This window comes from Nyctereutes procyonoides, unplaced genomic scaffold, assembly GCF_905146905.1.
Source record: "Nyctereutes procyonoides isolate TBG_1078 unplaced genomic scaffold, NYPRO_anot_genome, whole genome shotgun sequence".
NCBI lineage: Eukaryota > Metazoa > Chordata > Mammalia > Carnivora > Canidae > Nyctereutes > Nyctereutes procyonoides.
The window spans coordinates 26,695,909-26,718,651 of NW_026575049.1; the positions used below are offsets into that span (position 1 = coordinate 26,695,909).

At 58.1% G+C, this 22,743-nt stretch overlaps 1 protein-coding gene across 5 annotated transcripts; it reads left to right on the top strand.

Moving 5' to 3' along the window:
- Positions 1-1,159: 1,159 nt before the first annotated feature.
- Positions 1,160-22,331, top strand: PDGFB (platelet derived growth factor subunit B). 5 transcript variants are annotated; one of them, XM_055329353.1, is made up of 7 exons: positions 1,160-2,213; positions 10,521-10,617; positions 12,717-12,806; positions 14,014-14,219; positions 15,523-15,694; positions 20,216-20,369; positions 20,742-22,331. In XM_055329353.1, exons 1-6 carry the CDS (start codon positions 2,151-2,153, stop codon positions 20,341-20,343), a joined length of 756 nt encoding a protein of 251 aa, XP_055185328.1. In that variant the 5' UTR covers positions 1,160-2,150; the 3' UTR covers positions 20,344-20,369; positions 20,742-22,331. The 5 variants fall into 5 exon arrangements, with proteins under 5 accessions (XP_055185328.1, XP_055185329.1, XP_055185330.1 ...); XM_055329354.1 differs by having other exon boundaries at positions 20,219-20,369; XM_055329355.1 differs by having other exon boundaries at positions 15,550-15,694.
- Positions 22,332-22,743: the final 412 nt, after the last annotated feature.

Consider the following 22,743-nt stretch of genomic DNA (forward strand, 5'->3'; position numbering starts at 1 on the left):
TTTGCTCAGGTCCAAGAAGATGGTTTATGAAGAGACAGCTGCTGTCCCTGTCTCAGTGACTGAGGCGTGAGGAGCAAGCTGGCACCCCAGAGGGATGTCTGGGTACCAAGGGCAGACGACACAGACAGTGCAAGGGGACCAGATAAAGGTGTCCTACAGCCAGAAGCCAGGCGATGCAGTGAGCCTGCGGGTCCCGTGGTGGGTGCTGGGCTGGGCGTGCGTGCGTGTGACTCTGTGACTGTGACCGTGTGACTGGCTGCGGAAGGCAGGGGCCGCAGCCGCTGTCGGAGCTGGGGGTGGAAGGCGTTAACTGTGTGAATGCTGGCGTGGTTGTGTGTGTGGGGGGCCGGGCCTCAAACCCGGGGGCTGAGGTAGGTAGTAAACATCAGGACGACTGTAGGATTGTGATGGCGGCCCTGCAAGGATGCTGCAGGGTTGAGGGGGTTTGTGTGACTTTGCAGTTCAACAAATTCAAATTCAACCAATGCTGGCAGTGCCTGTTGTGTGCCAGGCAACCAGCTAGGAGGCGGAGACATAAACCCGGCTTTTCTGCTGAATGGTACTGGCGGCTGGGGTCTGTGTGGTCACCTTGTGGCTGGGTGCTGTCTGCCCTTTCCCGCCCTTTTAGGTCCTCCCAAGAACCCTATCCTGCTTTGAGGCTGGATGGAAGAGCACAGAAAGGAAGTGACTTGGCCAAGGTGACCCAGCTCCTCAGCACCAGGGCAGGATGGGATTCAAGCTGCCCAGCCTGAGTCCTTCACAGCTAGACCATGCCCCTGTCGGGGTGCAAGCGCTGTCCTAGGGCTCCGGGCTTGGACTCCTGGCGGTGGCCCTGGAGACAACTCCCCAACCACGTGGGCTAGAAATCAGGCCACGGTCACTGTGCTAAGGGGCGGGGCGCTAGGTCGCCCCTAGTTCTCCCCTCCCCAGGGCCAGATCCTGGACTGGGGGTGCTGCCGGGCTCTTAGAGACCCCTGCGCGCCCCGCCCCCGCCTCAGGCCCTCCCGGAGCTCCCCCCCCCCCCCCCCCCCCCGTTCCCGGTGCTGACTCCCGGCCAGAAGAGGAAAGGCAGTCTCCACCCACCTCTAGCGCTCTCCCTTCTCCTTTATAAAGGCCGGAACAGCTGAAAGGGTGGCAACTTCTCCTCCTGCCGCCGGGAGCAGCCCGCCTGTCTCCCCGCGCACCCGCAGCCTCCCCCGCTGCCTCCCTGAGGGCTCCCCTCCGGCCGCCAGCGCCCATCTTTCATTCCCGAGATACAGATATTTTGCGCACACACACAGACACACACGCGCAAAAAAGGGAAAGGAAAAAAAAAAAAAAAGGCCCACCCTCCAGCCTCGTTGCAAAGAGAAGCCGGAGCAGCCGCAGCTCACAGCCCGCAGAGGACGCCCGGAGCGCCGAGCGCGCGGACTGACGGACCGACGGACTCGCGCCGCGTCCACCTGTCTGCCGCGCCCGGCACTGCGCGCAGCGGGCACGCCGCGAGCGCGGAGCTGCCGTGCCCGCCGCCCGGGCCCCGCGCCAAGGCGCACACGCTCCGGCCCCCCCACCCGGCCCGGGCGGGAGTTTGCACCTCTCCCCGCCCGGGGACTCGGGCCGCCGCTGCAAAGCCAACTTTGGAAAAAGTTTTTTTGGGGAGACTTTGGCCTTGAGGTGCCCAGCTCTGCACTTTCCGACTTCGGGGGCCTTTCCAGAAAATGTTGCAAAAAAGCTAAGCCGGCGGGCAGAGGAAAACGCCTCTAGTCGGCGAGTGAAGACGAACCATCGACTGCCGTGTTCTTTTTCCTCTTGGAGGTTGGAGTCCCCTGGGCGCCCCCACACGGCTAGACGCCTCGGCTGGTTCGCGACGCAGACCCCTGGCCGTGGATGCTCGCTCGGGCTCGGGATCCGCCCAGGTAGCGGCCTCGGACCCTGGTCCCGCGCCCAGGCCCTCCCCAGCCCCTCAACGACGGAGCCGGGGCCGGGGGCGGCGGCGCCCGGGGGCCATGCGGGTGAGCCGCGGCGGCGGCTGCAGCGGCCTGAGCGCCTGAGCGCCGCAGACCCGAGCCGAGCCCACCTCCCTCCCCAGCCCCCGCCCCCCACCCTGGCCGCGGGGGCGGCGCGCTCGGTCCACGCGTCCGGGGCCCCGCGGGGCCGGGCCCGGAGTCGGCATGAATCGCTGCTGGGCGCTCTTCCTGTCTCTCTGCTGCTACCTGCGTCTGGTCAGCGCCGAGGTGAGTTGCGACGGCGGCCAGGGCTGGTCGGCTTCATTCATTACCTCCCCCTACCCCCCCCCAGCCACCCCCTCCCCTCCCTGCAGTGAACTTTGGACCCTTGCAGCCCACCGGCCTAGCGCCGGGGGCTAGGTGACCTCCGAGGGCTGGGACGCGAGGTCCGGGAGGTGCCGGGCTGTGCGGGGAGGGGGCGGGGGTAGCTTTCTTTCCCAGGGCCGATCCTGGATCTCTGGCCCTTTCGGCGTCGGGGGAGGGGGTGTGTGGCCCCGTCCCCCACCCCTCAGGAGCCCCGAGAGAGAGAGGGTGGGGGTGGTGCCGAGGGCGCAAAAGGCTGCGCGTTCTCCGAGCCCACTTTGGTTCCAGCTTAGGTTCTGTCCAGGACCCGGCTTGCGCGGGAGGTGCGCGCTCGCGCACCGGTGGCAGCCACGCCACCCTTCCGCGGGGGGTTGCCTCCCCACCCCGGCTGGGGCTCCCGGTCGGGACCGGCGCCCTCGGGCCAGCGCAGGGCATGCCCGGCCCTAGCGCGCAGTCCGGCAGCAGCTTGCGTCTTGGGGGCGGTGGGTGCCGAGAGCGCGGGCGGGCGGGCGAGCGATCGAGGTGGGGAGAGGTTTGGGGCACTCGGGAATTGGGGAGGAGTGCGGCTCTTAAGGAATCCAGCCCTCGGGGCGGTGTGTGCCCCAGGCCCCGCCATACCTGCGCCCGCGCCCTGCGAGAGGGAGCGCCTCTCTCCCCCGCTTGCAGGGTGCGGAGCGCGCCTGTAAAAGCGTAGCTGCAAGGCAGGTGGGGTGTAGAAACGTCTGCGGGAGCTATCAGGTCGGATCGGTCCCCCCACCCCTCCCAGCCACACGCAGCAGTGAGTTGGCAAGTCCACCCGGAATCCAGGTGGGAAAGGGGGCGGGGCAGGGAGGAAGCGCGAGGTGGAGGGGAGGGAGGGCAGCGGGGAGCGCGGCGAGCCTGGGTCCCGTCCCGCCTCCGCTCGGCCGCAGCCGGAGCCCGCACCTCGCCGGCGCCCGAGGAGGGCCGGCCCCTCCTGGCGTCTAACGAGGCGCAGGAAGGCGGCGGCGGCGGCGGCGAAGGGGTTAAGGTGAAGGGCTCCGCGGCCGCGGCCAGACCTTGGGCCGCCGCCAGCGCAGGTTGTTTTGACCACAGAGGAGCCGTCGCCGTCTCCTTTTGTTCTCGGGGCTCCTCGAGGGCCGCCGGCCGCCCGCCCTGGGGCCCCGCCCTTCCGCGGCCAACCCCCCGCGGTCCGCACCCGGGAGGGAGGCCGCAGGGCTCGGCCCCGCAGCCTGCAGGCCCCTCCCGACGCCCCCTCCTCTCCGGTCTGCAGCCCCCCGGCCGCGGCCAGCTGTTGGGGAGGGGGGCGCCGGCCGGCCCCAGCTGCCGCCTCGCCGCGCCGCGCCTCGCCTCGCCTCGCCGCGGGGCCTGGGGGCCGGGCCCGGTGCCAGGGCGTCCTGGGAACGGCGGCGCCCCCGCCGCTGCTCTCCGCAGCCCACCCCGCCCGGCCCCCGGACTCGCTCACTCACCCCACGCATGCACACTCTTGGCCGGAGGCGATGCTGCGCTCCGGCGGGCGGGCGCGCAGAGCGACGGGCACGCACTACCGCGGCCGGGTCGCGCGCCCGCCGCCGCCACGCCCGTGCACACGCGGGGCACACGCGCGCGCACCGCACACACACGTACGCCTGGTCCCCGAACACGCGGCCTGAACACACGTGCGCGCACACCCACGCACGCACCCAGGCACGCACGGCCCCTCTACACCCAGCCCCGGGGGCCCACCCCCGCGCAACAGGTGGGCGCACCGTGGGTCCTGGAGCCTCCTCACCCGTGTAGTGGCCGCGGTTCCTTGCTGGGCCCTAGGAGGGACGGCAAACAGGGACCCTCCCATCAGATCCCCGCGTCGCAGCACCCACTGTTTTTTGCCTGCTGGGGTCAGCTTGCCTCCCCTCAAACAGTAACCAACCCTCTGAAATTGCATTCCCCCCCCCCCACCACCACCACCCCAGGAGGCGGAAAATAGTGTTGATGCGCCTGGGGGGCGCTGCGATGTCCAGCGCATTTCTCCCTCCAATCGGCCCTTCTTTGAGCCTCCAAGACTGGAGGACCCACTCCGCTGAGGGGGCTCCCACCTGGCTGTTCAGCCTCCTCCTTGCTGCTCCCAGCGTGTTCTGGAGAGGCTGGGTGACAGCTGGGTGAGGCTCTCCGGGTCTTGTCCTCCCCATTTCCACCTTCCTCCAGCACCTCCTCCTCCTTCCCCACAACAACATGGGTATGTGTGTTTGGGGGCACGCTATGGCACAGAAGCCAGTGCCTCTCTCCTTACTGTAATCACAGGGTCCTGGAACACAGGGCCCTCGGGAACCCACAATTGTGTGGTGCTTTGCACTTTCTGAAAGAAGCACTTTTCATGCTAAGCCTATGTCTGTCTCATGTGGCTCTGGGGAGGGTGGGGGAGGAGACATAAAGGGGAAACTCATCCACCTGGGGGTCAGTGGAGGAAGGAAGACTCCAGGAGAGCTTGCTGCTGGTCATGGCCTTGGAGCTGGCCTTGTCTCTGGCACCAGCCTCAGGTACAGGCCTCAGCAGCTGGGAGGGAGGGGTGGGAGCTCTGATGGGGAGCCTGGCAGTGGGTCTGCGGAGGCCTAGGAGGTCCCATCTCCATCAGCTGAGCTGGCTTCCGGGGAGGGTAACTCCCACTGTCATGTGATGCCTCCCGCCTCAGCACCCTTCTGCCAGGAAGGAGTGAAGGGGCCTGGCAGCCCTCTACCATCCAGCTTCTTTCTGGTTTGTTAATGGCCTTAGGTGGTGGGGGGCCGACTTGCTGGGTTCCCCCAGCCCTAGAAGCGTCTGCAAGTTTAGGACCCAACAGAATTTACAGGCTCTGGTACAAAACCTAGAAGAGTTGGGGGGAGATTGATTCAGCAAGAGTGGTAGAGAGGTGTTTGCCCTGGGCTACCTGGGTCCCTCTCAGTCTCTTCTCCTACCTCCCCCTGCCCCCATGTCTCCTCTAGGACAGCTCTTCCATTTTCTGGTTTATTTATTGTCCGGTTTCCCTCACTAGTCTAAACTCCACTAGAGAGTTTGTCTTGGTCATCACTGTCTCCCTCTTGGAGCATTGTCTGGTCCAAGGTGGATAATCTATAAATATTTGGGAAAGGACAGTGGATATGGGGGTTGGGTGGTATGGTGGTGGCAAGGAAGGACCAGACATCCTTCCAGCGCTTGCTAAGTGTTTTATAAACGTGTCCTCGAGTAGTCCTCACCCTCAGGGCAATGCAGCCAGGCTCCTCTGCCGTCCCGCAGGCATTCTCATTTGAGCCCCTCCCCCCCATCTTGAGAGACAAGCCTGTCTTTCTTTCCCACATCTTGGGACTTGGGCTGCCAAGATTGGACAGGACAGAGGAAGAAACAGAAGGAAAATCAGACTGCAAAGATTCTGTGTATATTGAGCTGGGCCTCTGTTTCTGCACCCCCCCCACCCCCATGTGACGATCGGATTAGCTCAGAGTTCTCTAACAGCAGAATTCCCCAGCCTCTCTGGAAAATGCAGATTCGTGCTGCACCCCACCCCAGTGCTGGGAGTTGGGCCGGCCGGGGGTGTGGGGGGTAGGATTGGGGTGGCGGTTGTGGGGGACAGTGACTGTGATGGGCTGCCCTGGCCCCTCTTCCAGCCTTAAGAGTTTTTCTGATCCAGAGAGAGGTGGCCAACCCAGTGTGGGGCTGGGCTAACATTCAGGCGGGGCGGGAGGGCCCAGGAGCAATCGGGAAGGGAAATGCTAGGTGGGAAAGTCTGGTTCTAAATGGCTTCTGTGGTCTGCCCAGAGAAGGCTTCTTCAAAGGGCTTGGCTTTGGCATCGAATCTAAATCAGGCCTGAGACTGTCAGGCAGGCAGGCGCTCCAAGGCCTTGTCGGCTTCTCCCTCCGCCAGCCACAGACAACGCCCCTGGTTGCTTGGGCTGAGCCTGTGTCATCTCCCTCAGCGGAACGGCAGGCCGGCTGGGGAGCATATCTGTGTGTGCAGCTGGGCCCTGGGGGAGGGTGGGGTCCAAGCCCCTTTGATCTGCCAGCCTGGCTGGGAGCAGGTAATTCACCTGGCCTCACGCTAGCTCGTGCCCTTCCTACCTTCTGCAGCTGGCGCTGGGGGTGGGGCGGGGTGGGGAGGCGGCTGTTTGCCTTGGCTCCCACGGCTGGCTGTGCCCCAGCTGCCTTCTCACCACGCCCTTGCCCTGTCAGGAACCCCAGGCCTGAGATCTGGGGCAGCTGCATGAGGATGCCGTGGCTTTTTTCCCTGCGCACCTAAGGAGGGTTCTAGAACCTGTGCCCACGAAACCCAGGCTCCGGGCTGCTCACCCTCCCACACTAGGAGGGGCCTCTGGCCCCAAGGAGCAGGTGCCCATGTGAGTCTCCCCTAGGGCACTGCATCCTGGAGCTGACCGCAGGCTGAATTTCCCCATCCTTCACCCACCCCCAGCCCCGGAAGGGACCCGCCAGCCCACACGGCCCCTGGCAGTGCCAGTGGGGGCTAGGGTGCCATTTCCTGGGGCCCAGCACAGGGGATAATGCAAAGCCGCATACTCTCCCAGGGCAGGCAGCTCTCCGCCCACCAATTGTCTTCCTCAAAAATGCCCTGCACTGCTGGCCGTGGGCATGTGTGCTGCTCGCTGCTACCCTCAAAGGAGCCACCCGAAGGACTGAATTGGCCACAGTGACAGCTCATTAAGTACCCGTTATTTGCTGGCTGCTCTGCGAGGTGCAATTATGCCTCCCAGTAACACCAGTCAGGTGTTCCCAGCCCCATTGAAAAGATAAAGAAGCTAAGGTTGTTACAGCCTTAATCCGAGAGGCCAGGTTTCCTTGGCAGCTGAAGCCCCTCCCTGCTTTTCTGTGTTCCAGCTTCTCAGCCTCTGCACCGTTGACATCTTGGGCCAGATGATTCTTTAGTGTGGAGGGTTGTCCTGTGCATGGTACGATGTTTAGCAGGATCACTGGCCACAGCCTACTAGATGCCAGTAGCGCTCCTCTAGTTGTGACCGCCTCAGCCATGGCCAGTGTCCCCTGAGGACCTCCCCAGCCCCTGGTTGAGAACCAATGCTCTGAGACGCCTGTTTCCAGAAAGCTCCACGGTGGGCTGGAAGGGGGTGGGGTGTGGCTCTGCTATTGTCGAGGAGACCTGTAGCCCGTTACTTACTTCTCTAAGCCTTTAGCTTCCTCATCTGGAAGATATGGGTAAATAGAGCCAGCTGCTTAGGATTGGTAGTTAGTACAGCATTGAGCTCAGTGCATGGCTCATAGTCAGCACTTACTAAAAGTTAACTGTGGTATTATTATCAAATCCAGGGGGCTCTTAGTTCTGGACATCCAGTGGCCAAGTTACTAGAAACATGGGCAGGGATGGCCTCTCTGCTTGGAATGAAGTGGACTCTTTAGGAGGCAATTTGCATAGGTGCTGGTGGTGGTGGTGGTGGTGGGGTAACCCAAGTGGTCTTCCTGGTGGAGGAGGTAGAATCATACAGGAGAGAACCCCAGTGAGAAGGGGATAGTCCTTCATGCAATTTTATGAGTGCTTCTTGAGCACCTACTGTGTACTTGGGCTCTTCCCCACCTCCCCAGTCTGTCCTGGGCTCTTCACCATTCAGCCTGGGAGGATCTGGATCTGTTTCCATAAAAATCGCCTCTCTTGGGTGGTAGGCTGGGTCTGGGGCATCCACTAGTCCTGCTTGGGGTCTGTCCACTCTGCCCCGGCTGGCAGCTGCAGCCACCTCTCCAATGGGCAAAGAGGTCTTGGCATGAGTGCTATATGCCATTTGGTACTGGGCCTTTGGACCCTCTCCTGGGGGGTTATTTTATTTTATTTCATTTTTGTAGGGGGTTAATTGAATCATTACTATACAGACAGCCTGGGAGCCCTCACCCTTGGCTTTCCTCTACTGCTTCTCCTGCCACCACAGGCAGAATTAGAATTGAATCAAATGTCTTTGACCCCTTGATTCACAGATGAGAGCCAGGACCAGAGAGGGGCAGTGACCAGCCTGGGGTCATGGGGTGGTTAGTAGCAGTACAAGGGTAGAATTTAGTTCCCTGGACTGCCAGTTCTGGGCTTGGCAAAACCCTCAGAGGAAGTAGCCTGCCTTGGTCTTAACTGGGGACCAGCCGCCTGCCTTCCGGTCTGTGGGTAGAGCCCTGTGTCCACATTTGGAGATACCAAAGGCAGGTCTCTCTCTCTTAGAGTAGGAGGAGGCGGAGCGCGGTAGAGGTAGGGGAGTGAGAGGTAGCTGAGCTGATGGCCTTCTCATGCAGCCCTGGCTCCCCAGCTTTGTAGCCATGGACCCTGAAGGAAAGCCCCCGGCTGCCAGCCAGGCTTACTGCTAGGGCCCCAGCCTTCCCCGCCTGGAGCCTCCCTGCAGGCTTAGACACCACACAGGATTATAAGCTCCACATTCAAATGAAAGAACTCAGCTCAGGGGTTTCAAGGAATTTGTTTTATTTATTTTATTTTATATTTTATTTTATTTTATTTTATTTTATTTATTTATTTATTTATTTATTTATTTATTTATTTATTTATTTATTTATTTATTTTTTATTCATGAGAGATACAGAGAGAGAGAGGCAGACACAGGGGAGGGAGAAGCAGGCTCCATGCAGGGAGCCTGGTGTGGGACTCGATCCTGGGACTCCAGGATCATGCCCTGAGCTGAGGCGGGCACTCAACCGCTGAGCCACCCAGGTGTCCCAAGGAATTGGTTTTATCTTTTTTTTTTTAAGATTTTATTTATTTATTCATGATAGACATAGAGAGAGAGAGAGGCAGAGGGAGAAGCAGGCTCCATACTGGGAGCCCGATGTGGGACTTGATCCCGGGACTCCAGGATCGCGCCCTGGGCCGAAGGCAGGCGCTACACCACTGAGCCACCCAGGGATCCCCAGGAATGGGTTTCAAAAGTGATCTTACCCACACTCTACCCTGGCTTCAAGGCTGGCCTGGGTGGCCAGAGCCGGATGGACATGGTGAAACCCCTGGAGGAGGTGTTCCTAGACACCCAGTGTCCATCACCAAGCTCCTAACAGAGCTTTTGGGGTGAGTCCCCCGGGGCTGGCCACAGGGCAGATGACCCCACCCCATCCCCCACTCCCACCCCTAGTCAGGCCAGGACCTCAGCCTGTGCAAAGCCAATCAGAACTCCAGTCCTTGGAGTGTTCTGTGAACTGACTAGAGCAGGAGCTCCTGCTCCCAAATATGGAGAAACTGAGGCACAGAGTTAAATAAGTCAAGTCTGCCAGGGCTCCCCGCCCAGGGCTCCTTCCACAGGACCGTGCCATCCTTTGTCTGTATGTGCACATGTGTGTGTGTGCATGGGTGTGAGTTTGGACATGAAGCAGCGTCCCATGCATTTCCTTTGCCCTGAGGCACTGGGTGTCCAGATTGGGTGCTCCTTCTCAAGACTTCTGGTATCAGCCCCTCAGGTCTCCTTAGACCATGAGGGACATGGCCATGACCTTTCTATTGGGCTGCTCTCATGTCATTGTGAGACCTGTGGTTTCCCTGGAGGAAGCCGGGCTCCGAGTGGGGCCTGTTAAAGCACTTATTAAGTTTCAAGTGTTTTTGGTAACAGGCCAGAGGGGCTCTAAAAATAGGGTTTGGTTGGGCATGAGGCATGGGTAAGCTTTCAGGTTTCATGTCTGTATCTGAGGATTCCCTTCTCTTTTGAGCAAGAGACTAAATATATTCGTTAGTACCTGGAGCCCCTGAGACTGTGCAGCACCTCCAGCATTTAGGAAAGACCTCATGTATCCAGGGAGCTGGGAGCACAGGCTCTAACATCAGAAAGCCTTGGCTTTGAATGTAGGTTCTGCTGATCATTGGCTGGAGGACTCTGTTTTCTAATCTGTAAAATAGGGACAATAAGTCTCCAGTGACAAATGCTGGCTATCATTGGCTGTCGGGTGGGGAGGAAAAGCAGAAAGGTGGTTGGTGTCTTTTGGAACCTGTGGTGTGATGTAGGAGACAGAGGTACATAACCCAATCCTTCTCAGAGCAGGGCTCTTGATTGGGGGTGGGGGATGGGCATCTGAGCTGGGTCTTAGAGGCTCCAGCAGGTTCTGGCTCCCGGAACTTTGTGCTTTTGGCCATCTGGCCTGGAATCTGGTCCCTGCCTGTGCCCCAACCATGACTGTGCATTTGCCCACAGCCGAGAGGCCCCCCGTGGGGGGTTTTCCATGGGAGGGTATGTGTGTGGCGATGAAGAGGGCCATGGCTGGAAAGCCCTCAACCCCAGCTCACCTGGCCCCACGGTGTCTGCCTGGCAGGGGGACCCCATTCCCGAGGAGCTCTACGAGATGCTGAGCGACCACTCGATCCGCTCCTTTGATGACCTCCAGCGCCTGCTGCACGGAGCCTCCGTAGGTAAATGGAACCCTCGATCATTGCTCTAGGCCTCCACTGAGTCCTGGGGAGCTGGGAGGGGCAGGGCGAGGGGCATCCTCCCTTCCTCGACTTTCAGAAAACTAGAGGCCTGTGACTGTCCCGGGAGGGCTCGGCCACACCTATGCGGGGCAGGGCCGAGAAGGTGGACGGGTTGGTACCTGGGATGTGGGGCGTGGCAGGAGAAGCACCCACATGTGGCTCTGGCTTGGTGCACAGGGTGGGGTGCCAGGAGGAGGAGGGCAGGGAAAAGGTGCCCAGGGCATATGCCACATGTGGATCCAGGTATGGACTCAGCCAGGGGGGTGGTGCCGAAGGAGCCATCTCCCTGCCTCTCTGGCCGAGGGCCCAGTCTGTAAGGTCTCCTGGGGACACCTGGCCCAGACCAGCGGGCAGCCCTGCCCTAGCCCAAGAGTGCACTCAGAGAATGGGCACGTGCTTGGTGGCACACACGTGGCAGGGCTGGCGGGCTGGGTCGGGAATGTATTTATAAACGCTGTCTTCAGAGCAAATTCCATTCTATTCTAACCTCTGGCCTGTTCCCTAGAGCCCTGGTCAGCACCCCCCCTGCACCCCCAGCTCCCCTTCCCTCTAGGGTTTTGTCTCTTTGTCACTTTGTAATCCTTGCCCAGACTCCTATCTACGGGGGACAGCGTTTCCTGTCTTTGTTTCCTCTCCCCGTTGGGCCCCTGGCTCCCTCTCAAAAGCATTCCCGGGCCCTTTCAAACCCCCCTGTGCCGGGGGCTGGCGAGGCAGGCAGGAGGGGGCCCCAGCTGGGCCCACCTATTGTTCGCTGGGCCCCCCACCCGACGTCTCCCACACCCCCCACCCCATGCCCGACTGGCCAGCCCTGGCCAACACAATGGGGCAACTTCCAAATTTAGCCTTTCTGCAGTTTCTTTCCAAGGCCCTAGGCCCCCACCCTCGGACAGCCCCTACACACCCCAGCTGGGGGTCGAGATTGGGGACAGAGGTTCTCAATAGCGGGCCTGTTTCAAGGCAACCATGTGGCTATTTTTTCCTAATCAACTTAACCTTTCCACAAAGCACATCTTTTCCCCCATCTCCTCTCCACCAGGGACATTCCAGAGATGGCAGGGGAGAAAGGAAGGGAGCGAGAGGGACAGACAGACAGGCTGACGCGGGAGCAGTAGGCTGGATGGAAATGCACCAGTTGTAGGACCGGCTCCTCCAAATAGGACCCCTGGGAACCCACACAGAGGAGGGGGAGCTTTGTGGTTGGCAGGGCCAGGGGGAAGGGGAGACACCTCCCATGGCAGTGGTGGCCACCACCAGAGAGAGGGATGGATGGCTCCAAGAGGCACCGATGCCACCAAGATGAGGACCTCCCAGGCTGCGGAAGGGAGCTGTAGTCTATGACCTGAGGGAGAAACGGACAGTTTAGGGCAGACACCAGGTCAGAGATTAGAGGGGAGAGGCAAACCCAATGAGACACTGGGAGCTAGAGCAAGACCTGGGCCTGCAAGGCCTTGAGGTACTGGCACCCCCATCCCAGCAGACTGGCTCCCCACCCCCACTGCTCTCCTTCCCTCCTCCCTCTGCCTCAGCTGGGCCATTGTCCGGGGCTCCAGAAGGGCTGTGTCCAGGGCATGCTGGTCCCCCCGGGGATTCTGGGAATTTCTCCATTCAGCACTTCCTATGGGAACGCTGGGCGGAGGGGCACTGGAAACTGGCCTTCCGAGCTCTGGGTCCTTGCCCTGCCCTGGAGGCTGAGGAGGGTTCGCTTACAGTAGCAAAAGGGAAGGGTTATTTTTAACTCCTTTGACATGGGTTCTGTCCAAAAGTGTGGCTGAAGAGCCCCGAGTGGGGCTGAAGGCCCCCTTGCCAGGGATGCAGTCAGTGCCCCACCACCCCCTGAGCCCCATGGCCACCCTGGGGATGGAGCTAGGACCCTCAGGTTTACTGGGAGCTGGAAAGGGAGGCTGTTCTTTGGAGTAGAGTACCAGTGAGGGGTGAGAGGCCGCCTTCCTGCCTACCCCATATCCCCCTTGGAGCCCCCACTCCACAGTCAGATCAGCCAGTGGTTATCAGAATGTATTTGACTGTGCCTTCTCCTGCAGACGAAGACGGGGCCGAGTTGGACCTGAATTTGACCCGATCCCATTCTGGAGACGAGCTGGAGAGTTTATCCCGAGGGAGAAGGAGCCTAGGTGAGGCTGCAGATGAGAATGGTTGACCCCTCCACAGTGGGAGCCGGACAAGAAGAACCGGAGTGTGCAGCCAGCCCAAGGCTCTGGGCTGCCCCATTCATCACACCCCGAGGACTGAGTTGAACCATGTAGAACAGCAGAACTGTCCTTCAATACACTATATTGAGGAGTTGAGTCATCATGCCCCATCCCTCAACAGTTTCCTAAATACAGCGTTTTTAAACTCATTTGTTCATTCCTTCAACCCTAGAGATAGATATTACTGACCCCATTTTATAGAGTTGGAAACTGGGGCCCAGAGAGGGTAAAGCCATGGCCAGAGTCACACAGTGAGCAAGGGATAGGGCTGGGATCACAGCAGCATTTCTCACTTGAACCCAGTGCCATCCTCGTGGGCTGTGTGTCTCTTCTGTGGCTTAGGGCTGCAGCCTGGGACAGCAGGCAAAGCTTGGCACCTGCCTAGGTCCCATAGAAGCCCTCCCAGGGGAGGCCAGTGACTGCCCTAAGCCCCTCCACCTCCTCTCTGCCCACCTGTAGTCCCCCAAACACTGTCGACAGTGGCTAGGGGAACATTCAGATAGGAGTTGGTGGTCTGAGCTCAGGTCCTCACTCCGAATTTGGGCAGCAAGTCGAGCCTCAGTGTTTCTGTATGGGAATGACCGCAGAGCCCCAGCCTGGACCGGACACTTCCTGTCTGCTGCTCACATCACTCCTTCCACCTCCAAGTGCAGTATGGGCGCTGTCATCCCCGTGCCACAGATGGGGAGACAGACTTTGAAAGAAGCAAGGATGTAAGAATAGATTACAGTGTAAAAGGGCAACATGAGAATGGTTACAAAATAATAAGCGAGCGGGAGCCAGGAGCCAGGCAAGGGCACAGATGTGTGAGATCACAGAATGGACTGAGGGCTGGCCGAAGAACACGGACATTCATGCCAGGCCAGCACTCCCTGAATGACCTCACTCTATCCTTGCAGCAGTTCTGGGGTGTAGATCTCATGGGGAAACTGAGGCTGAGGGCACCTCAGCAAGCCGTCCCAGTCCCACAGCTGATAACAGCCAGGGTGCGCCATCGCCCCCCACCCGGGGTGGGGGAGTGGTGGGGGTTGAAGGAAGTGGGACCCCACTGGGCATTTCTGGGGGAGAGCAGTCCCCGAGGTGTCCCGCTGGGCGAACCCTCCCGACCATGGTCCCCCACTCCCTTCAGGGTCCCCGACAGTCGCGGAGCCGGCCATGATTGCTGAGTGCAAGACGCGCACTGAGGTGTTCGAGATCTCACGGCGCCTCATAGACCGCACCAACGCCAACTTCCTGGTGTGGCCGCCGTGCGTGGAGGTGCAGCGCTGCTCCGGCTGCTGCAACAACCGCAACGTGCAGTGCCGGCCCACGCAGGTGCAGCTGCGGCCCGTTCAGGTGCGCAGGGCGCCACTGGCCCACTGGCCCCGGCTGGGGGCTGGGGTGAGGGGGTCTGGGGGTGGGGGGCTCCGGCCTCCATAGGGGCATGCCTTGGGGGGGGGTGCTCTGTCCAGGTAGGGCCACGGCAGGCGGCTCTTGGGGAAGGTGGGCCGAGGCCACCTGTGAGCCCTCCAGGCCACCCAGGCTGCTGTACCCAGAAGCTGCAGGCAACCCCCCTCCCCCAACGCCTGGCAGGGTGGGGTGTAGGACATTACGTGAAGGGTGCTGCCTCCTTTCTCAGGGATAAAATCCCCAAATATTCCTTGAAGAGAGCTGTCTGCAAGCATTTTTCAGACACTCAGAATGTTCTGGGCTGCTTGGTTTTCCTCCAAACCTGTTCAGAAGCCTTGCTGTGTCCTTAACGAGGAGGGTACAGAGACCCTCCAGGCAACAGGCACAGCAAATGCTGGGGAAGCCCCCAGCGAGGGTCAGAAAGCTGAATCCTGCCTGCTTTCTGGAAGCATCGGGTATGCATTCTGACTCAAGGCACATTCTAGAATAGAGGCGGCCCTGGGGAGCTCTGGGTCTCATGCTGGGCCAGGCTGGGCCAGAAAAGCCTCAGCTGCCTTCTGATTCATGTGGAAAAGCCCCTTGGGTCAGCCTCGCCTCCAGACTGACTCAGGCAGGGCAGAGCTGCTGGGCAGCGAGCTCACCTAGGGCTCAGCCCCGGCTGGTAAGCCCCACTCTTGCCAACAGCTCCACCTGTTTCGCCACACTCCCCTCCCTGAGGTCAGCTGTGGCTTTGCCCCGTGCCCACCACCTCCATCCCAGGCCTGGGCCTGGTGCCCAAGATCACAAGTGTCACTCTCTTCTGCACCACCCACTGTCATGGTATCTCCTGTCCCCTGGGCTTCCAGCTCTGTGGATGGACACCTGACAGCTGACCTCCCCCTTCCCGCCTCCCTCCTGGATAAAGCCTCCCCCCACTTCCTTCTAGACAACCATCTCCCGCCTCTGCCATAGTCCCTGACCTTGGCTGGCGCTCCGGGAATGAGGACACCACAGGCCCTACGCACAACCCGGAAATGCCTTTCTCCCTCTCTGGGAGCTCCGAGGGGGCTGCGGCCAAGCAGAAGGCCAGGTCGGGAGGGCTTGTTTTGATGGAAAAGCTACGAGAAGGGCAGAGGGCAAGGTCCTGCCATTGTTTAGGCCAATGTCGCTGTCCACTCCCGGCTTTCGAGGAAAGAGCCCTGCAGGGGACACTGGGGTGGGAAGAGCAGGCGGGCGGGCTCCCTCAGCCCCTGCTTGTGTGGTCTTACAGAGGCACTTGGATGGTTCTGTCCTCCAGGTGAGAAAAATCGAGATTGTACGGAAGAAGCCAACCTTTAAGAAGGCTACGGTGACCCTGGAGGACCACCTGGCGTGCAAGTGTGAGACAGTGGTGGCTGCTCGACCCGTGACCCGAACCCCGGGGAGTTCCCAAGACCTGCGAGGTAACCGCTGGTCCAGGGTCTGTCTCTGGATTGCTTAGCTGGGCAGCTCCCTTCCCTTGTGGCAGCTGTGGGGGAAATCGGATCAGGCTTGCCCTTGGTTAAGTTCATCTGAAGCTTTCTGTCTCACTGAGAATAATCCAGATTCCTCCCCTGCCTGCGAGGCTTTACATAAAGGCTCTAGCCCCTGATTGGTCTTCCAGCCTTGCTGCCAGCCATTCCCCCTCATTTATGCCACCCAACCAGCCCGACCTCCTCAAGTGTCCAAATATGTGTCTACCTCAGGGCCTTTGCATAAGCTGCTTTCTATCTGAAATTCACTTCTCTCAACTCTTCAGAAGGCAACTTGTCTTCATTTGGGTCTCAGCTCAGAAGTCACCTCCTCCTAGAGGTCTTCCCTGACTACCTTGTCCAGTGCAACTCCCATCCCCATCTTGCTACCATAGCCCCCTACTTTGTCGAACAAGTATATGAAATGGTGAGACAAGAGGAGACTCCATGGATATTATCTTCAGATATTTGACAACTCGTCCTGGGAATGAGAAATCAAACTAATTCCCTGTGGTCTTCTGGGGGGTTAGGACCAGGGGGGAAAAGCCACTGGAGGGAGATTTTTAACTCCATATACCAAAAGCTGTTCATCAGCCAGGGGGCCAAGAGGGAATTATATGCCTTGTGCGGTAGTGAGCTTCCTGTCCTTGAAGATGTGTAGGTAGAGCCTGGGCAACCCTGCAGCAGTGATGGACAGACAGAGTTCAAGCATCGGTTGGCTGATTGGAACCAGAGTTCCGTTCTTCTCTTTTAGAGTTCATGAAGTCACAATTTCTGGGGCGTGGTTTGACCTGAGTCAAAAGGGACCCCAAAAACGATCTGATGCAATTGCCAGGTCCACTTTTTACAGAGGAGGTGCATGAGGCTCAGAGAGGCTGAGGTCTTGCCCAAGGTCACACAGCCAGTCCCAGGCAGGGGTACAGATAGAGTCTTGGTATCCTGAAGTCCTGCTCCTGGCTCTTCCCTCACCCAGACGGCAGTCACTGGCTCTTACCTGCGTTGTCATTTTCTTTTCTTTTTTTTAAAGATTTTATTTATCTATTCATGAGAGACACAGAGAGAGAGAGAGGCAGAGACACAGGTAAAGGGAGAAGCAAGCTCCATGCAGGGAACCCGATGTGGGACTCGATCCCGGGCCTCCAGGATCCACTGAGCCACCCGGGCTGCCTTCTTTTCTCTTTTCTTTTCTTTTCTTTTCTTTTCTTTTCTTTTCTTTTCTTTTCTTTTCTTTTCTTTTCTTTTCTTTCTTTTCTTTCTTTCTTTTCTTCTTTCTTTCTTTTTTCTTTTAAAGAATTTCACATTGTTAGAGCTAGAATGGTCCAGAGAGATGACCTCAGAAGTCAGTGGTTCAGTGTCATTGAAGAGCTGCTAGAGCAGAGAGAGCTTAAGGGACTTAATGAAGGTGGCACAGTGGCAAAGTCTAGCCCAGAAGCCAGGTCTTGTACTGTCTAGTTCTGTGTTCTTTAGGCCATCCTGCTGCCTTTTCTCCCTCTTACTATGTTTATAGTAAGGATCAAGAATTTAAAAAAAAAATTTTTTTTAAGATTTTATTTTTAAGTGATCTCTACACCCAACATGGGGCTCAAACTCACAACCCTGAGATCGAGAGTCTCATGTTCTGCCAAATGAGCCAGCCAGGTGCCCCAAGGATCAAGACTTATTAAGTTAGTATGATTAGAGGAGCATTAAAAAAAAATCGTGTATTGATTTTCAGTAACTTTCTGGTGGTAGAGGACAGAACATCCTAGAAGCAGGCTTGTCTCAGCCTCTTCATCCTGTTCTGAGAGCCAAGCTGAAGCATGGATGCCCTGGGAAGGTCGACAATTCGAGAGCTCCAAACTGACCTGTTGTAAATTATTAATAAGTTAACATGATGGGTGCCTGGGAGGCTCAGTGGTTGAGCATCTGCCTTTGGCTCAGGTCATGATCCTGGAGTCCCGGGATCGAGTCCCACATCGGGCTCCCCACAGGGAGCCTGTTTCTCCCTCTGCCTGTGTCTCTGCCTCTCTGTGTGTGTCTCTCATGAATAAATAAAATAAGATCTTTAAAAAATTGTATAAAAAAAGTTAACATGAAACAACATGGAATAATCGAATAGCATGGAATAGTAATAATAATTAACACAGATTTCTAGTCAGGACAGATATTCTTCTTTATGTTTAAGACAGGGTTCTTTTATGTGCCTTTGCTTCATGTGATTTTCCAAGCAGATTTTGGAAGGCATGATCAACTGATTAATATGTAGATTACATAAAGGCTTGCCACGTCAGCTCAGCCATTTGGCCCTGTATGACAGTCCCGCGGGCAGCTATCCACAGCCCGGCTAATAAGGCTTGCTCATGTGGCCTCTGTGATGCCAGTGTCAGACCTCCTGGGCTTGAGACTCTGCTCTGTCACTCATGAGCTGCATGAGGACCTTGAGCTTTCCCAGACTTTGCGCAGCCTGGGGTCCTGCTGATGACCCCTTCTCTGGAGCCCAAACTGCGGGCCCTTTAGTGGCCCTTCTAGGTGTCCTCCCTTGAGGGAGATCTGAGACCTGCCTGCGTCCTTACACTGCCCGTTTGCAGAGATGAGCTAACTGCCCCATGGGAGCTTATGTCTGTAAGGTGGGAAGTCAGCGTTGGCCCCAAAGAGCTGGGGGTACCGGGGCAGGCTCCCAGGATGAGCTGGGCCTTGAGCTTGGCAGAGAGAGCTTTCATGGCCAGGATGTCCACCTGGGGGCTCAGGAGGAAGAGACCTAGTGGTAACCTTGACTGAGGCTCACGAGCACTGTGATGTACAGGCCAGTGGTTGGAAGTATGGACTCCAGAGGCCGACTCCTAGGTTCAAGGTCCAGTCTCTCTGCCTCAGTTTCCTTATCTGTTAAATGTAGATACTTGTACCTGCTATGAGAATAAAGGAGCTTAGAACGATTCCAGGTGCACCGGAAGTTGCTAGCCAAGGATTTCTGGCTATTTCCATGTGTTATCATCTAACCCGAGGCCCAGGGCTGTTGCTGGCTCAGTTTTAACGATACAGAAATAGAGGCACAGAGAGTTTATATGACTTGCCCCAAAGCACCCCACTAACACCTGGGAGAGCCCAACTTTGAACCCCGGGGGGTCTGGCCGACAGCCTGAGCTCTGGCCCGTCCCACTGAACTGCTCCTTGGAGTGGCGAGGGTCGGGCGACGACAGGCACGGGGGCGGGGTCCTCGCCCCACGGTGAGAGCGTGTGGTTCCGTGGTCTGGCCCCTGCCCAGTGCTCCCCCATCGCAGGACGGCAGGGGGCTGAGAGGCTGGCGGGAGGAAACCTCGACAGGAGGGCCAGGGAGGAAATATGAAAGTGAGTAAGAGGAGCTTCCGTCTGCTGATCACTTCTTAGTCTGATCTTTGGCGTAAGACAACGCGATTTTATCCTCTTCCCTGATCCATGGGGGGACTGGGCTCCGCCTGGCGGTTCTACTCGTGTCTCCTGGGGTCACCGTCCGTGGGCTGCAGGGGCCGCTGGTCCCTGGTCCCTGTCCTGCCATCCACGTCGTCTCCTCCCCATGTGGCTTCCCTGGAGGAGTAGCTAGACTTCTCCTGCATGGGGCTCCCCAAAGCAAAGTGGGGGGAGCTGCCAAGCCGCCGCCTTCTTTTTTAAAGATTGATTGATTGATTTTAAAAAAGATTTTATTTATTCATGAGAGACACAGAGAGAGGCAGAGACACAGGCAGAGGGAGAAGCAGGCTCCCTGTAGGGAGCCCGATGTGGAACCCGGGATCACACCCTGAGCCAAAGGCAGATGCTCAACCACTGAGCCATCCAGGTGCCCTTTGAAGATTTATTTATTTACTTGAGAGAGAGAGAGAAAGAACATCAGCAAGGGGAGGGGCAGAGGGAGAGAAAGAGAGAATCTCAAGCAGACTCCCTGCTGAATGCAGAGCCTGATGCAGGGCTCGATCCCAGGACCCCAAGATCGTGACTTGAGCTGAAATCAAGAGTCAGCCGCTCAACTGAATGAGCCACCCAGGCGCTCTAAGAGCTGCCAACCCTTCTTAAGGGTTTTGCCTGGAACTGGCACAGCACCACTCTGCCTCCTTTTATTGGTTAACAGATCCTAGTCCACGCCAGGCTCAAGGGGCATGGAAATCAGGAGGGTCGGTGGGGTAAGGCCAAGGAACTTAGAGCCAGAGTGAATCTACTCTCCTGTGTGTACGCTGGTAGACTGCCATTTGTTCATCTTACCAGTCCTACAGGGTAGGCAGTCTTATCCCCCGCATTTCACAAATGGGGAAACTGAGGCACAGAGTGGTTCAATAATGGTCCCTAAGGCACATGCAGCTGGTAAGCAGTGGAGTTGGGATTTGCACCCCAGGAGGGCTGGCTCAGACTCCCACCCCTTCTTTCAGCCCAGGAGATCTGGAGAGGTCTCTGGCAGGTGTTGGTGGAGAGCGATAGACCCTTTCTGGAGGCTGCCCACCTGCTGACAAGACCTTTCTTTCTCTCAAGCAGCCAAGACACCCCAAACTCGGGTGACCATTCGGACAGTGCGAGTCCGCCGGCCCCCCAAGGGGAAGCACCGGAAGTTCAAGCACACACATGACAAGAAGGCACTGAAGGAGACCCTCGGAGCCTAGGGGCATCTGGAGGAGATTGAGGGCAGGTGAGGCCTGGGGGGGGACCCTGAGGCCCAGGCCCCTGGCGTTTCTTCTCCCTGGCCTGTGGCCTGGGTCGTGAAGGGGCTGGGGACTGGTGATCCCCCACACACAGAATCCGGGCTCTAAGCCTGGATCCCCTCCCACCCAGTTTCAACTGAATTTTCCCATGGAGTGGGCAGGTGTGAGGGGCTTTGGGGACCCCAGTCCAGCTATATCCCAGCATGCCCTAAGAGAATGGGAAATCAAACCCTCAACTTCCCCAGCCCTGAGGGATGATGGAAATCGGCTCCCCGACCCTGGCAAGGGAGGCGTGTGAGCATGGGATGGAGCCCCTGGGCTGTGTCTGACCCTCTGTGTCCCCTCTGCTTGCCCAACAGGGTTATTTAATATGGTATTTGCTGTATCGCCCCCATGGGGTCCTTGGAGTGATAATATTGTTCCCCTCGTCCGTCTGTCTCGATGCCTGATTCGGACGGCCAATGGTGCTTCCCCTCTTCCGTGCGTCCATCCGCCCACCAGCGGGTCCCCTCACTGGCCGCCAGCACCTTGCCCAGAAGCTCGAGAGGGAAATGGAGGACCCGAACTCCACTGCTGGCTTCCTCCGCTGACCCCGAGGATCTGGGATAGATGCTCAAGAGAGACCCACAGGCTCGCTGCTCCCCAGCTCCCGGCCTGGGTCCCACCTGAGTACCGTGGGCTGGCCCAAAGCCTTGCAGGTGGCCACGAGGCCCTCGAGGCATGGAGGGCCTGCCTGGACCTGGGACCTCAGGCCAGCTCCGAAGGGACACCTGCAGGTGGGCCAGGTGGCTGAGACCACGGGGAGGGGAGTGCAGACTGGAGAGAAGCCCTCCCACAGCGCCCAGGCCCAGAAACTTCTCCCCGGTCCCGTCTGCTCACAGTGGCTTCCTTTCATTTATGAAATCTCTGAAAATGTGGACTCCTCTGGGTGGGCGTGGCCCCAGCACCAGGCAGCCAGGTGCCCCCGCAGGTGGGTTAGAGATGAAGTTTGCTCTGGAGCCGCCGTGGATGGTGACCTGGGCATTCACTGCCTCCTTTCACTCCCCCCACCCCCGACCTTCACTTCCTCTGTTTTTTCTCTCTACCTCCACCCTGTATCTTCCTCTTGTCCTGGCCCTCAGTCTGCTCCACCGAGGGACTCTTGGACTCCATTCTGAGGCCATGAATAACCCCACTCATGCTCCGTTAGGCAGAAGACCAGGGTCAGGGCAGCACGGGGGCTGCCCATCCTATCCCAACCCAGCCAAGACTGCCATGTAGGTTTGTGCAGGCTGCACACTGCACAACAGGGATCATCGTTCACACCATAGAACGTGGCCAATTTGTGTATTTATTAGGACAGTTTTCTGGCAGTTGGAGAAAACCTGTCTGAAAAAAGGGATCCTTTTCCTAACTGACAGCAAGGCTCCGTGTGGACCAGCTGTGCCCTGACCTAGCCAGTGGCTTGGAGTGGTCGGATGGGAGCGAGCCCATGTTGGGTGGGGAGGCAACACTATTGTCCATCTGGCCTCCGTGTTCCTGGGTCCCCAGCTCAAGCAGTTCCCCTTCCAGGCAGGTGTGAAAAACCCAGGAGAAAGTCTCCAAGGGAGGGGGTAGCTCCTGCTTTCCCCTACACACTCCCCCCCCATATTAGATTCTTTTGATTTCTACTTCTGGTGGCTTCTTCCAGGAAACCAGCTCATGGTCTGGGAGTGGGGGAGAAAAGAGAAATGATCCCCAGGGCTCCCTGGGGTGGGGTCTAAGCTCCCACCTCCCCCCCCCCCCCGCCACCTTCTACTGCACTTTCCTCCCTACCCCACGTCCAAAATCTGCTTCCTTCAGTTTGTAAAGTCGGTGATTATATTTTTGGGGGCTTTCCTTTTATTTTTTAAATGTAAATTTATTTATATTCCGTATTTAAAGTTGTAAAAAAAAAAAAAAGATAACCACAAAACAAAACCAAGTGAATCCACCGGAGTTCTGTCTTTTGGCCTTGTGCGTGACAGTTACGCTTCCTGTATTGGCAGGATTTTTTTTAAATTTTTTTTTAATTTACTTTATTTATTTATGATAGAGAGAAAGAGAGAGAGAGGCAGAGACACAGGCAGAGGGAGAAGCAGGCTCCATGCATCGGGAGCCCGACATGGGATTCGATCCTGGGTCGCCAGGATCGCGCCCTGGGCCAAAGGCAGGCGCTAAACCGCTGCGCCACCCAGGGATCCCCATATTGGCAGGATTTACCCACAGCCTATTATGTGTTCCCCTGGCTCTGGGAAGTTCAGGCACATGCTCATGTACATGCTCACACGTGTGTGCATACACATGTGGGCCCCTGTCGGGGGGTGGGTAAGAGCCATACAGCCTGTCCTATAAATCTTGGTC